The sequence below is a fragment of the Lepisma saccharinum genome, chromosome 1 (assembly GCF_977018435.1).
Source record: "Lepisma saccharinum chromosome 1, izLepSacc3.1, whole genome shotgun sequence".
NCBI lineage: Eukaryota > Metazoa > Arthropoda > Insecta > Zygentoma > Lepismatidae > Lepisma > Lepisma saccharinum.
Genome location: NC_139229.1, coordinates 580,037 through 596,920, shown reverse-complemented (window position 1 = coordinate 596,920; position 16,884 = coordinate 580,037). Strand labels below are relative to the sequence as shown.

Below are 16,884 nucleotides of genomic sequence, written 5' to 3'. Positions count from 1 at the left end.
AGTTTATTAATGTAATCCAATGAAAAGAGAAGTCAAGCAGCGTGATGTCTGGAAAGCACTTGGAGGGGTGACCGTTTATTCTACCAAATCAAAATATTTCAATTACTGTTAATTAAAAGTAGATTAAATTAGGCCTATTGTTCATATTACCCACCCAGCGTCGAATAACATGGGTACGTAGGGGAAACCCTGGGGGGTAAAGGCGGTCAGGGGCGTGATGCTGATCACATCACCCCCACTCACGACCGGACCAAGAAAGTGTGGGGCGTTACCCCCACACCCCCTATACGCCTTCATGGCGTAGTGCTATGCACAGGGGAGCACTTTACCTTTTTCATATTTCCTGGTCCAAAGGCAATACGTGGCAACAGAAATGTTTCAAGATTCCCATACCCAAGAAACACAACAGCCGTGCGAAAAGAAATATAAGAGACAAAAATAAGAATTACAACCAAGACATGGCGATAAGGCCACAACACGAACTAGAAGGCAGGGCAACGAAGTTGTCGAAACTTCAAAAATTACTTAACCCGCGAAGATAAGTCTTCATCTTGTAAACATTCTTAATGCATTGATCAATATTTCTAATGATTTGGTAAAATGTTTGGCGAAGTGCGGGAACCGACGCCCTGTGCCTGGTTACGCCAATGGCGTAAAGGCTATTCAACCGTCACATAACACAGTGGTACATTCAGTTGGTTAAAATACGCTGAGAAGCACTGCACGATAAGGGGATAACTTTGACAACGGCATTAAAAGAATTTCTAATTTTGTTGGTTACATTTATTACAAAAAATACAGATGTGCGTGGTACTTTTAGAGATCCTCAAGTAGCAAGTTTGACAGTGTTATTGGTTTATTACTAGGGCCCGGGACTTAACCACTAATCATATTTTTTATTTATTGACATCGGATCGAATACTGGATTGAGATATTTTCGTTTCTGATGAAAATCAGGCGAAGTAGACGAACTTGATAAGGCATATTTTGACATATTTTACCAATTTAGCGTTTTTGCAACATATTTCTTCAATTTTCTCGTAATAAAACATATTTCTGTATAATTTCGTAATTGTTTTGCATACAATCGATTATTATATAATTTATTCTTCTTTTATGACCTTAGTTTCATGGCTAACTATTGATAATAATTTATAGACAACAGCGAATGCAAACAACACGAAGACTCTAGGATCTTATTCGCTTCATAGTTATGCCTAGTTAAGGTTACTAAAATTTGTACAAAACAGCTGTCCTACCACAAAAATTAATATCTAAAATGTTTTAAATGAATTATTTATTGAATACCAAAAAGGTTGCTAGGTCCAGCTGATTAGAAATAAGGTCCTTGATCATTTTGTTTAGGCCTACGTGTGGGTGCACTTCATAACTTTTAGCAGGCACTGTCAAAGTACAGCTGTATAATCACAATCCGTTGCAACACGCTCCTCCAGAAATTCCACTTTCAAGTGCCTATGCGCTCAACACGCAACACAAATCTATTTTACACAAAAAGCCTAGACTGGAAATTCAAAAAAGATCGCTCTTCCACAGACTTCCCACTCAATACAACGACCTCTCATCAAGTCCTGATGTATTTTCCACAGAGTATGCCTTTCGGTCAACCATCAGAACATATGTTGCTAAATAATATTTAATTGTGCTATCTTGACTTATATATATATATTAATATTGTGTCTTATTTTGTTATTTTTATTTTTGTTCCTTTCACTGTTACTGATTTCAGTGTAAAATGGCTACGTGCTGTATCTGAAATTTTCTCACTAAATAAATAAATCAATAAATAAATCTACTCCTTACCTTTTTGTAAGTTATGCAGAAATTAATTAATTTCATATTATACAACAGGAAACAAGTATTTTGCTTATTTGATTTTGGACTTTGTAAATCTTTCGGGAGGTCAGGACCCCTGGATCCCCCCTGTAAATTAAATACGTCCTTGGCCTGTGTGTTAAATCGACGCCGCGTGCAGAACGTCAGCAAATAGAGTAGAACGCGCACACAAACAATTTGTGAAATCTCTCATAAATAAACAGATTTAGCATTACCGTGCCTTCAGTAACTGGATCAATATCAACATTTTGGAACATTCTACATTTGATCATGAAAATGCTTCATATGCAAGGACGTCTTAAGGAGGTGTCCAGGGAGTCCGGATCCCCCCCCTTCCTCCGGAAGACTTACCAAGTATTAAAATTAAATAATGAAAATATACTTGTTTATTGGAAGGCAAGGTGAATGACTACACTACTACTTATAATTATATATGAATAAAATATTATTTACAAACTTTACCTTTCTCCAACTGCATCTAACATTCTTTGTGTTATTCAATAAATATTAAATTCTTCATATAAGTATTTGACATTAATTTATTTGCCAAGACACTTGTTTTTAAACAAATTATTCCAGCTTAACTACAGGTAAGCTAGATAATGAATATGCGCTGTTATATCTCTGTTCTTATACCGTATTTTTACCTATTCACGTAATAATAATAATATAATATTAATGCATCTATGTATATCATAATTAGTATTAATTTGAATATAATTATTTTAATTTAAACATCATTATTATTATTATCGTTATTGATATTCGGATCCCCCAAACATATTTCTAGATATGTTCTTGTATCATATGTACTAATGCTGCCTACCCTTGACGGCCACGGCGTTGAATTGGCGCACGTGTCAACAGCTCTTGTAAACAGAGCTTCCTTTGATTCAGCCGCTTCTTGAGTCAAGGACCCTGTGATCAAAGGCCCCTTGAAGGACACGCGGACACAAATTGATGGCTGCGGCCAAGAGAAAAGAAAAAATAAGGCACAGAGTCAGTTTTAATTTCGTGTTATGCCCGTCGTGATATAAAGTGATTGTGCTGTAACTGTGATCAAGTCCCAGTTAGGCATCACTGTGGTGATGGTTGGCTGCGATTCACTAACGTTTTTCTTCTGTTCGAATTGATCTGCTTATAGTATGTAATTTGTGTCGCTGTGCTCGAACTTCAGGCAAAACATGAGCTTAGTGGCGGCACCACAATTTCTGGATTTGGATGACTCTCATGACTTTCAAAGACTTTGATGGGACACATCTTCGAAGAAAAATATGCCTTGATATTCACATTGTTGCAACGTGATACATTACCTTTATTTCATTCTGTTTTTATCACGCTACTGGCAACCCTGCTAACAGCCCCTGAAAGTTAAGGCCGTATCACACGGAACTGGATTTCCAGTTGGAATGCCCTGATTGTCGCTGAACTGGCTACCTGGAAATCATGACCGCCGGGCTGACTGTTTTACTGATTTTGACGATTAGGCCATTTTCTAATTGCAACTGGCTCTCTCGTCTGGATTCTGTGGAACAGCCAATCAGAGCGAAGTTTGGCCATGTCAAGGTAATCTGTGAGTTTGCCGAAGGAAAGTTTTTGTCTGTGGTTTCCGAGTGCTGGTTGGTTTTGTTCGCTTCTCGATAAAATACATAATAATAAAGATGATGTGCATTCGCATTCAGTTCATTAATATTTCAGTATTTATGAAAAGCGATGAGATTTGTTAGTGACAAATATGATTAGCCGATAATGAAAATCCTTATTATTACAAATGTATTAAATGTTTGACACATTTAGTTGATTAAAATACTATTTTTTTTATGATTGAATCCTGCGAATTTCACGTATGAATATGCATACCCGAGTTCATTAAAAAGCTTGTTCAGTATGCATTTTCTTTCGACCCAATTTCTAGTCCATACTCTTCTTATTTAATTTTTAATAACAGCTAGATTGTCTGCTCTGCGCAATTTCGGTAACAAGTATCTTGTGACGCGAAAACTATAGCAGATGGGTAACAGCCAGTCTAGGACATTCCTACTGGAAATCCATTTCCGTGTGATACGGCCTTTAGATCGGTCGCAAAAGAACAAGTTGCACAAAAGGGTCCCACGAGGGCACGTTGCAAAATATGGTCGCGAAAGGACTAGTCGCAAAATGACAGGTCGCAAAGGAAGAGGTCACAAATGAACAGGTCTCTGGTTTCGCTATCATAATATATTGTGAGCCTTCTCTCCTACCTAGCCGAATAACCTGCAAGATAAAGTGCTTATTTGCGTCACCTACAAATTTAATTTAGCTGTATGCTTGCTTAAAGTAGCAGCCATTCTTTGAGCCATGATCACCGAACAGTAGCTCACCTGATATAGTTTTGTGCACCTGCCTATAATGCTTGGGCCATGACAGCGACTTGTTCAAGCACGTATCTAGAACCATTTGTCGATAGAATTCATTCTCAAGGTACTTAACATCGAAAGTTTACTCGTACCAATCGAAGGACACCTGTTATGGATAGAGAAGAAGTTATTTAAAGTAAATTAACTGTAATATAATGAAATATTTGGTACTATCACTCGTCTCAAGACATTTTATCCTTCATACCAACGTGTTACAACGAAGTTAGTAATAAGGTGTGTTTTATACAGCGTATATTGATACACGTGTGGATTGAATTGTATCTTCTGCAAATATGCTATATAAAGAAACAAACTGCCGGAGTACTCGTTGAAGCCAGTGTACATTACCAGAGAGAAGTAAGAACAATTAAGTTCGCGTACTTCAGACAGTTGCAGCAATAACAGTTTGGTTTGGAGGAAAAGAAGCGCGCACATTTCAGAGACATTTTATATCATTTTTACTGTTGGTTTGTTACGGGGCGGATGAATTCATTATGTCATTTATTACGATATGTTATATATATATATATATATATATATATATATATATATATATATAACATAAAATAGTCCCCCGTTCGGATCTCCGGGTGGGGACTACTTTGGGAGGTCCCTGGACTAAGGATAAGATCTACATTAGGAATAAGGATATTAAATTAGGCACCTGGAATGTTCTGAGCCTTTACCGGCCTGGGGCATTTCAGTGTACAGTTAATGAGATAGTTAAGTATAAATTAGATGTAGTAGCTGTCCAGGAAGTTAGGTGGCCAGGAGAAGGGAATTGTAAAACTAAAAATTATACTTTTTTCTATGGTGGTACTGAAAATCATAATTTTGGAACAGGCTTTTTTATAAATAATAGAATTATCTCGGCTCTTAAAACAGTAGAATTTATTAATGATAGGATATCATATGCAGTTTTACAGGGTAGGTGGTGTAAAATTATTTTAATAAACATACATGCACCAACGGAAGATAAAGATGATAATACTAAAGATGATTTTTATACAGAGTTAGAACAGGTCTTTGATAAATTTTCTCAGTATGATATGAAAATTCTGTTAGGTGACTGTAATGCACAGATTGGCAAAGAAGAGACATTTAAACCCACGATTGGTAAAGAAAGTCTTCATGAATTAAGTAATGATAATGGTATAAGATTGATTAGTTTTGCAACCTCGAAAAATTTAATTGTGAAAAGTACCACTTTTAAACATAAAGATATCCATAAATATACCTGGTCTTCTCCAGATGGTAAAACTCATAATCAGATAAATCATATTCTCATTGATAAGAGAAGACATACTAGTATAATTGACGTTCGTACACATAGAGGTGCGGACTGTGCCAGTGACCATTATTTAGTAATTGCTAAATTAAGAGAAAAACTCTCAGTGTTAAATCATAAGCAACAAAATCTAAAAGTTCTAAAATTTGATACAGGAAAGTTTACTGATGAAAGAATTAAGAAAGATTACCAAATTAAACTGTCAAATAGATTTGATATTTTGCAGGATTCAAATGATGATGAAAATATAAATGAAACAGACGTAAATAAGAATTGGGAGCACATACGTAATGCAATAGAATCAGCAGCTAAAGAAAGTATAGGATACCATAAACCGAGAAAAAGTAAGCCATGGTTTGATAATGAATGTCATAATCTAATAGAAATAAGAAATCAGGCTAGACTTAGGTGGTTAAATAACTCTGATGATACAAATCTAAACAATTATAATAGAATAAAGCGAGAAGTTAACCGCACGTTTAGAAGTAAAAAAAGAGATTACTTGAAAAGCAAAATTAACGAAATTGAAACAAACAGCAAAAATAAATATATCAGAGATTTATATAAAGGTGTAAATGAGTTTAGAAAGGGGTGGCAACCTAAAGTAAACTTGATAAAAGATAAAGAGGGTGATTTTCTAGCTGACCCTAGCGATATTCTAAATAGATGGAAGAACTACTTTAATGACCTTTTAAATGTTCATGTAGGAGATAAATCAGAAGTAAATGGAGTCCACACAGCAGAACCTTTAGTTCCAGAACCTAACTTGACTGAAGTTAAAGATGCTATTAAAAGGCTAAAGAATAACAAAGCACCTGGCATTGATTTAATACCAGCTGAGTTAATTAAATATGGTGGAAATTCATTAATATGTCAAATTCATAAATTAATTTGTTTAATATGGAATAAAGAAGAAATCCCTCAACAGTGGAAAGAATCCACAATTGTTCCTGTGTTTAAAAAAGGTGATAAAATGAACTGCAATAATTACCGTGGAATTTCTCTACTCTCAACAACATATAAAATATTATCTAACATTCTTTTAACAAGACTAACCCCATATGCTAATGAAATTATAGGTGATTATCAATGTGGATTTAAACACAACAGATCAACTACAGATCAAATTTTTCACATCAGACACACACTTGAAAAAAAGTGGGAATATAATCAAAATGTCCATCAGCTATTCATTGATTTCAAAAAAGCATATGATTCGGTCAAAAGAGATAAATTATATAATATATTAGTAGAGTTTGGAATACCTAAGAAGCTTGTTAGTATGATAAAAATATGCACCAGTGAAACAGAAAGTAAAATTCGTGTGGGTATTAATATGTCTGACAAATTTACAATTCATGATGGGTTAAAACAAGGAGATGCATTATCTCCATTGCTCTTTAATTTTGCCTTAGAATATGCTGTTAGGAAGGTAAACGAAACTAAAGAAGGACTAAAATTAAATGGTGTGACTCAGTTGTTAGCATATGCAGATGATGTAGACTTACTGGGGGATGATGTGAATACAATTAAGAATAATGCTAAAATATTTTTCAAAACTGCTAAAGAGATAGGTTTGGAAGTTAACAAAGAGACAACTAAATATATGCTTACAGGCCGAAACCAAGTGTTAGGTAATAATCAAAATCTAATTATTGATAACAACTCGTTTGAACCAGTTTCCAAATTGAAATACTTAGGAGTAATATTAACAAATGAAAATTATATTAAAGAGGAAATAAAAAGTAGGCTTAATTCAGGAAATGCATGTTACTTCTCTCTTCATAAACTTTTGTCTTCTCGTTTAATATCTAAGAAACTAAAAGTTAAAATATACTAAACCGTAATTTTGCCTGTAGTATTATATGGATGTGAAACTTGGTCCCTTACATTGAAAGAGGAACATAAATTGAGAGTATTTGAAAATAAGATCCTTAGGAAAATCTTTGGACCTAAAAGGGATGAGGAGACAGGTGAGTGGAGAAGGTTACATAATTTAGAACTACATAATTTGTATTCATGTCCAGATATTATCAGAATAATTAAATCAAGAAGACTTAGGTGGGCAGGCCATGTGGCACGAATGGGAGAGGAAAGAGGAGTTTACAGGATTCTTGTTGGGAAACCTGATGGTAAGAGACCTGTAGGGAGGCCAAGACGAAGATGGAGGGACAACATTGAGATGGACCTAAGGGAAATCGGTAGGGATGGAAAAGAGTATATAGATCTTGCTCAAGATAGGGAAAGTTGGAAGGCCTGTGTTGCTGCAGCCATGAACCTTCGGGTTTAAGAAGGCTAGAGAGTTATATATATATATATATATATATATATATATATATATATATATACACACACACACATACACAAGCACATATAGCCTACCGGTGGAGGCACATAGTGGTTCGGATCCCACTTTAAACTGTAAGTCCTAATTATCCTTACTGTGCATAAAGTGGACTTAAAACACCAACTCAACTCAACAACAACATACACATATACCCATCAATGCAATGAAGCTAAAAGAGTAAGATAAAATAAGTTTTTTTCCCCCGACTGAACTTTCAAGGCTTTTGCCCCCCCCTAATCATAGGGTCTGCGCACGCCTATGGTGTTAGCAACATATTTTCGCGACGTGTTAGCAGCTGGGTGTGTCTCGCTCCCGACAAAGCTCTGAATCTTCCATGGAAACGCTGCTTCAACAAGCTCTGTACGTCCAGTGCCTGCTTCGTCACGCGCTCGTACACGATCGGCACCCTTCGGAAGTCAGGGAGATAGAGTGAGAGAGAGAAAAGAGGCCGGCCTCACAGTTTACATTACAGGCGAACGCGTCCCTGAAATTATGTTTTCCCGTACGAATCACATAGGTTGTTATGGAACCAGCTGAGGCACTCTCAGGCGGACCTCGCTGAATGCGCAGATAGAGTTCCAGGTAGGGTTGGAAAGTTGCGGTAATTATTGTAAGACCTAGAATTTCAGTTTTCTTTTATTAAGCGTCGTTTAATGAAATTATAAGTAATAAAATAATCCGTAATGGACAAATTTATTAGGGTAGGCCCGGCCTCCAAGGCCTCCTAGGACGCTTCGCCACTGGTTATAGGCCAGCAAGTTGGTGATTGGAATTCATCTAATGTGTGGAAATGTATGTATAAGAAGATTTGAAAATGCTATGTGATTTCTATGGTGAAAAGCAAGTGTTTAAAACGCGAGGAAAACAACGTGTCCTCCGTTTTATCTACTGATCGTATTTGGCGCTGCAGTCGAAGTGCAATTCGAAAGACTTTCAAGACCGCTCTGCAAGACCATACTCGGAGGATGCTCGCTTCAAGTACGGTATTGCACCTTCGGACAAAGCCTTAGACAGGGGTAGCGAGCGCTATCACTGCGTGTATGAAGTGTACGCCACTGCTCGACACCAACCACAACGGCCCCTCCCTCTGAGACGTCGCCAACTTTTCCTCTCCTTTCGAAAAAAACGCTATGATATTCCAAATTCTGAAAAATTGTATATGCTTAAAATTCCGTCTCTAAAGCATCCACATAATTTCTGTATGGTTTGCTTCCGCTGTTGCCTAGATATTCTCAATAGTTACGTGGCTGTGTAATACTCTTAAACTGTTGAAAGTATCTAGGCAACAGCGGAACAAAACCATACAGGATTCATGTGAATGCTCTAGAGAAGGAATTTTAAGCATATGCAATTATTCAGAATTTGGAATATCATAGCGTTTTTTTTCGAAAGGAGATGAAATTTCGAAAACTGCCTCCGTGACGCCGGCCACAGATCTAGCCGAGTCTCAAATTTGCCACTTAACGAGCTGACAGGTAATGACGCGTTTTTGTCAATTAATGACAGCCTTTATTTGTGTAAGTTTAATTTGGTGGTGCGGGATTATGTAGTTATGTATAGCTGCTGCAATACAAAAGTTAAATAAGTAAAACTTATGTTTTGCAAAGGAGGATGTGCCGACCTCCGTGGCGGAGTGGTTAGCAACAACGCGCTACGGTTCAAAGGTCTCGGGTTCGGATCCAAGCATGGGTATAGGTGTTCTTTGTGAGTGTCCTTTCATCAATATCGGCACTCATCCTCATCTTCGCGATTAAGCAAAAGTGGCAGAAGAGCAGTAACCACAAATACGAGTATAGCAAATTGAAAGGTAGGTATTTTGTGCTATCTCATGAACTCATGTAACGTTCAGTTTTGAGCTTAACGCTCAAATTTTCCGATACTGGTTTGATTGAGTTTACAGCTGTGGGATGTCCTTTATTTTACTCTGCACCATTTAGCAGTTGTTTTACTGGGTTAATATTAGCCAAGTTGCCACTGATTGGTTATTCAATTATTTAATGATTCCAAATTTCTAATGAACAATTTATTTCACACCTAAACGTTCATAAAAAATGCTAATAATTTGGTAATGGCCCTAATAGAACATTGACTACCTTATTTTCGAGATTATCTTCTGCAGTACATCGTCTTGCATTCTCTCACTAACAAGTGTAAATCCAAAATTTGTGTGTGTGTGTGAGAGAGAGAGAAAGAGAGAGTGAGTGAGTGAGTATGTGTACATACACATATACAGGGAGGTTCAGTAAAAGCGCGTAAAAAGGAAATGGTTTTTCTTGTATGTACGCATTGCTTGCATTACAGAATTATTTTCCTGTAGTTTACGGTTATGCAAATATCCTAGTGTCCCAATAGAAGGTGCCACAGATGCATTACACAGATGGCTTATTGAGGTGAAGGTTAACCCAGTAGAATCATGGGAAATGGTTTGATGGTTTACTGTATGTGCAAATTACAATTACTTTATATTTGATGGCAAAATCTATCTGCAAAGTAATGGTCTATCAATGGGAAACCCAATATCCGGAATCATCTCCAGCATTTTCCTTCATTACATAGAATCTTCAATTGTTAATGCGATAGGTGCGGATATCAAACTCTACATCAGATATGTAGATGATGTGCTAATTATTACTAAAAATGAGAACACCATCATGGACGTATTTAAATTGTTAAATGAATCACATCGTCGCATAAAATTCACTTGCGAACCCATGAATAACAATGTAATTTCTTTCCTTGATCTGCAAATTAAGACAACTGACTCAAGAATTCAAACATCAGTCCATAGGAAAAAATTAGCAGGGGGAAAATACATCCATGCCAATTCAGAACATTCGCGTATAACAATGGATAACATATTTTAATTTTTTTTCCTGAGAGCACAAAGACTATGTTCTAATAATGAGGATATCAAAAATGAAGAAGAAAGGCTTTTTAATATAACAAAAGAAAATGGCTTTCACACTAACAGAATAAACCAAATCAAAAAAACAAGTCGCAAGAAAACTAAAGGAAAAGAGAAATACAGACAAAGATGAAAAAATCTGTTGAAAAGAAATTTGTGTGCATTCCATTCCACAAGGGATTCTCACATAAAATTGCAAATTTTTTTTAGAAGTTTTAATTTCAAAATTGGTTTTAAATCACCAAGAAGTTTGGAATGTACATTTAATGAATTTAAAATGAGAAACTCTCTACCAGATGTGGAAACCACAGGAATATATAATATAAGTTGTTCATGTTAAAAGGATTATGTGGGACAAACAGCAAGGAAAATGGCAATAAGATGGCACGAACACGATTTCAACATTATAAATCTAAACCCAAGAACAGGTTTGTCAACTCATATCATCAAAGAGAAGCATTTGATTAAAAAGAGAAGGGTTTTAAAAATATTAACGGGAAACACAGAGTTGAATGTCTGGGAAGCTTCGTTCATTGCAGAAGAACACTGGAATAAATTAAATAATGAAAATGGTAACATGGATCCAGTATGGAGTTTTCTCTTTCACAAATGGAGTAAGCCATCATCTTTAAAATTTAATGTAACAAAAAACATCAAGAGACTTTGTGAAAACAATGATGAATTTGAATTACCTGATGATATTTGGGATTCATAATTTTAAAAAAATCTGAAATAAAAATAAAACAGACTGCTTTTTTCACAGTTAAGTTGCTATATTACAACAATGTAACATTGACAACATCCATTATATAACGGATTCTTTTTGTTTAAAAAATTACTAACCATTGTTATAACTGTATCTTTAGTCAAAATGAAAATAAATGTCTGATGAAAGGAGCGTGTGTTCTCCTGAAACGTCACAAAGAAAAACTGTTTTCTTATGCTTGTAATAACCGTAAACTACAGGAAAATAAAAAGGAAATTGGCGATGCAACACTGAACAATTATAACTTAGGTTTGGAAAAGCCAACGCTCGACGGAAAGGTCATATTCCATGGCCTTCGAGGTCACCCGACCTGAATCTACTCGATTTTTCGTCTCAGATCATCTGTTTATCAGACCCCAGTGAACACGGACATAAAATTAGTTGCCAGGATTGTCACCGCTTCTTATGTGATACGTAATATGCTCTTTTCTCGTCTTCAGGAGAACGAGTTCTTTTATATGTGGTGCAGATCGAGCTTACGACAGAATTCAGTTACATAAAATGAGTAAAGTACTTACCAGGTCTGGATGGTTCCTCTACTACCGGCCTTCTCGGCGCAACCACTGGGGGCGGCGATGGGGATGGAGCTGCTTCCTCTTCTGCAGCAACATAAAAAGACAAGAAAGAACACAAATTACACATCAGTGAGACACGAGAGTCAAGGAGTGAACTCTAATGTACAAAAATACAGTGCCCTCTCATATGGCATTAAATTTTATAGAACATTAATATTAACATTAGAATTGCCAACATTTTAAAAATTTACATTGCTGAAGTATAAATTTTAATTCGCACAGTACAGTTTTTGAAATCCAGTACATTTTTAGCGTGTGAAAGAGGGTATCTCATTGGTGCAAAACTTGTTCAAATTTTTTTCTGCATATTTTCCCGAATATATTTTGTCATATCCGAAACCCAGGTCATTATAAAAAAGACGAATACCTACTTACGAGTAGTTTGTAAGTTGAATGAAGAATGTGTTGAAGTTCGGAAATTATGTGATAAAACAAAGGAAAATATATTTAAAAGCAAGTATTTCTTTTGATTATAGTAATAACAGTAAATATATGAACAATAAATATTTGATATTTTTATTTACACTAAAGCAAATTTATGAGTTATATGGAATCAAAGTGTTTCGCAAAACAAAATATTTCGATTTTTGTACAATAAAATAGTGAACTATTTTGATTTCCGTTTTCCCAGATCAAGCCAACACAGATTGTATTTACTTTAACACTAGTATTGTATTTCACTTCTCTCTTCTTCTCATACGTATTGACATTCAAATTATTTAGGGTGGGGGAGAGGGGTCTGTGATATAACGGGCGCCAATGTCTTTTGATTTCTGGGAGTCAGATCACATACTCATTTCATCAATATGAAGAATAAAACATCCTTGAGTTAATCTAATTTCTTATTTTCATAATTATTTATTATTAGTAGTATTATTATTAATTTTGACTTCTCTCATCTTTTAACAGTTTCATATAATTGCATTCAGTATTTAAATGTCCTCTTTCTTTGCAAGATTTATGTGATAGCCTATATCCGGAATTTGAACCTACAATTGCTGTGCACTTCGCCCTTCCTAGTAGGATTACCCATGAATGATCCCGGATTCGAAACTTTACCTGGGCATGGATGTTTGTGAGTGTCCATTCATCAATTTCATCATACCATCACTCATCTTCATCTTCGCGATTAGCCAAAAGTGGCAGAAAAGCGAAGTAAAATTAATCAATCATGTCGAAATTGATCCACTTTATATCTTGTGCCACACAATTTATGCACTATTTGTGTAAATTATTATATGTTGAGATCTGACTGCAGGACAGGTGAGAAAAAGTTTTGGGGAAACTTTGTTTCTAAGTACACTCTCTTCGAAAGAAAGGCTAATCCGAACTTGACCTACAGTCTGAAGTGGATTTCACACCATTGAAATGTGCTTCCATTAGAAATAAAGAACGTTGATTACTACATAAATTTACTTGACATTACCTTCATTGTTGTACTCAAACACCAGTTTCCATTAATGCACATTTGATTTTTTGGAACTTTTCTTTACTCCTGTAAAATGTTTAATTCTTGGACTTGTCCGGTTTTGCACAGAGGCCTTCATTGTCTAATTGCGAATGTTTGGAATCGGTACTTGATGGAGGGCCTTTATCTTCCTCCCACAAATATGTCGATTAACTGAAGTACATATACATCCTATGGCGGATATTATTATCAGTTAAATTCGTATGGAATTTTAAATAAGTATAACAAATTACAATCGAAGATTCGTGACGTAATTCGTACATCTTCTCCTTTAATTGTTCCACTATTCTTACTATTTCTATCAGCCAGGGTCGGTTCCGGTTTGCGGTGAGACCAAGAGCGAGATAGTATTTTTTGTTGTGTAAAGAAATTACAATTTTGACCGGTCCTTTATACAAATTTATTACAAATGAAAAAGCATTTATTATAAATATTTACTTCGAAAAAATAACGACTTCTGGTGGAGCAAATCGTTAGCTGCATTGTACATTGAAATTTCTTTCTAGTGCTTCAGAAATGACATGAAAATGTTAATCTTCTCTGGCTAGGCGTCCATGTATAATCGAAATAACACACATTCACAATTTCTAATTGTGAGAATTTTATTGGAACGATATGTATTCTCCACTTTCTCTTGACAGTTATTGTTATCTTCGTTCTACATGTAAAATTTATGGTTTGTCTCATCCTTTCATATAATATTAGAAAATTCTTCCAGTTCACCTTGTGCAGGTAATGAAATAAACAGCTTTCAATTGTATGTCTTGCAGCGATGAAATATATGTTACGGTCGTAGTTCTTTTCGATATTTTTTGACGAAAACACGGAATTATTTTCATTTTTATATTTGATTCTCACTACATTTAGACGCGAAATACATTATGAGCCAAGTCAACAGCTGGCTTTTGCTGGATGATACACTTCCAAACGCTTCCAATTCATCCCAGTGAGGTGAGTCACTTCGATATCTTTTTCGGGCAACGATCCTGGGACCGTTTACATCGATGGTGAGAACGCTAGTCACCCACGGAAACCCTAGAAAATGACGAAACCTTTTGGAGCCTACAGGTGGTCGCAACACGTCACAAGTACACTTCTGGAGCAATAACCACAGATCCAACTGTTTTCACACTGGGAACTATAATTTGAGAAGCCTTCAACTTACCCTCCGCACCATTGTCTTCATCGTACTCGTCATAGTATTCATAGTTATAGTCATAGTTGTTCGTCTCGCCTTCCTCATCTTGAGCACGCGCACAAGCGCATAGCGTTCCTATCACAAATAACACAAACAACAAGTTCCTAGAAAGCCACGTCGAGGATTCGACGCCGGGTCTCCTGTCCAGAAACAACATGGCGGCACCGTTACGCCAATCGGCTCATCGATGACCAGAGCACCCCCTCCCGGTTCCTCGCACTCACAGAAAAGAACTCGCAACCCGGGGCAGCGCACCCCGGCGGTTGCAGTAGCTACTGCCTGATGGAGCCTAGCTACCGCCGTCCGCTGCTGGCTTTATCAAGCTCTTGACACGGCGCGCCACTATTTGACACAAGAGGTCGCCGCAGTTCAACCAAAATTTATATACATGGAGTGTGGAAGAAGGCTTGGGCGGGGCTTCGGGGATCTTATACACACATACACACACTTGGGGTGAGATGTGGGTGTAAAACGGGCGGGGAGGGGGAGGGAAGCCAGTGATGGTAGGATCGTTTGACAGAATTTCCCTTACTGGAAGGAAATTTCCCACAAATTCCCGCCGAGAACACAATTTCCCGATGTCTCACCAAAATGCCTTCAGTGGCAAGTTTACTTCGAGAAAAAATTACATCAAAAAAAGAAAACTCTACATACAGGAGCTGACCAAGGCAATTCTATCGTAAACTAAAAACACTTCACACGTTATGTTTCTACCCTATATCAGGGTTTTCTTCAGACGGAGAACTAAACTAAACTAACTTTTTTTTAGTGTTTTAGTTTATAATAAAACTCCTTTGATCAGCACCTGTAGTGTTTTTTTTTTAAAAAAATGCATTTTCCTTAAAATGCCCTTTCAGTCATAAGAAAAATTCAAACCGAGGAAGGCTTGTCTAAAACAAAACTGTTTAATATCCACTTTTAAAATGTACACATCTATATTTAATTACGCATTAGTTTCGGCACTATGTTTTAAGCATTTTAGATATACGTATTTATAATTCTTTTTAAATGAATAGTATTGATATTAAGTAGTTCTTTCCTGTAATAAATGTGCATCTTTCTATTATGAATATATTATATTGCAAATAAAAATAATATTATTTTTCAGTCTGGATTGGCGATGTTACTTTACAGTAGATGGTTTAAAAAATTAAACATTTCAGACGCATGCATCTATTCTTTTAGAAATTTATGTAACATTATTCTCTACGACTAAGTCAAACATCTAGGAATAAATATCTATATCTTGAAATTAGTTTTAAACTGAGTTTCGTTTCAAACATTCATTGCCCTCTTGATTAAAAGACAGTGGAAATGAGTAAAATGTTAAAAAAGGGGGGTTTTGCATTTAAAATAGCATGATCTTTTACCCAATGTGGCTTCAAACCAACTCCAATGAAAATTTCCCTCCTTCGGGGATTTTCCCTCTACTGGGAGATGCCGCTGCCCAGTGTTGCAGAGATGCAAGCGCCTCTGCTGCTGAAATAAGCCAGCATCTCTCCGGGTCATTTCACTGAGAGAACTTTGGTAGACGGAGACTTCCGTTGGTCTTTTTTTGTTGTTGTTTTGTTTTTGTCACCGAAAGAATCAAACGCCTCTTACGTAAAAGCTAGCATCTGCCGTCTCTCATTCCTTGGTGATAAGAGGACGTGTTTCTGTGTTCAAGACGTGATGACAACTTATTTGTTTTTGAGGTTTTTCTTTATTGATCTCTGGTAGTCAGATGTTATTGTCGATTCAATGAGTAGAGATTCGATATGGTGTCAGTTATTCCACAAACCCATAACACTTCGACAGTATGCAATTTGTTTTTGAATGAAATTGTTGATTTAAGTCCACTTTATGCACACATAGGCTAATCGGGACTGGACTTACAGTTTAAGGTGGGATCCGAGCCACACCAATGTGCCTCCATCGGGTATGGCCCTTTGATTACAGGACGAGGCTGTTACCACTACGCCATCGGGGAGGCCCCATGTACAATTTGTTGAATGTTTTACAGAACTCTCTACCCCATCTTGAAAATAAATGCACATTTTCTACAATTTACCGATTTAGTCTCATTGAACTTTTACTTACTTATTTAT

General features: G+C 36.3%; 1 protein-coding gene across 2 annotated transcripts in view; it reads right to left on the bottom strand.

Annotated features, from left to right (window-relative positions):
- LOC145992041 (uncharacterized) overlaps nt 1-15,142 on the bottom strand; it is a 97,518-nt gene extending 82,376 nt beyond the window's left edge. For both annotated transcript variants that reach the window (XM_083128166.1, XM_083128175.1), the window contains exons 1-2: nt 14,765-15,142; nt 12,075-12,155 (exon numbers count right to left, since the gene is read on the bottom strand). In XM_083128166.1, coding sequence (XP_082984292.1) covers nt 12,075-12,155; nt 14,765-14,954 — 271 coding nt within the window. In that variant the 5' untranslated portion in view covers nt 14,955-15,142. The remainder of the gene's footprint in view (nt 1-12,074; nt 12,156-14,764) is intronic.
- Between the last annotated feature and the right edge of the window lie 1,742 nt (nt 15,143-16,884).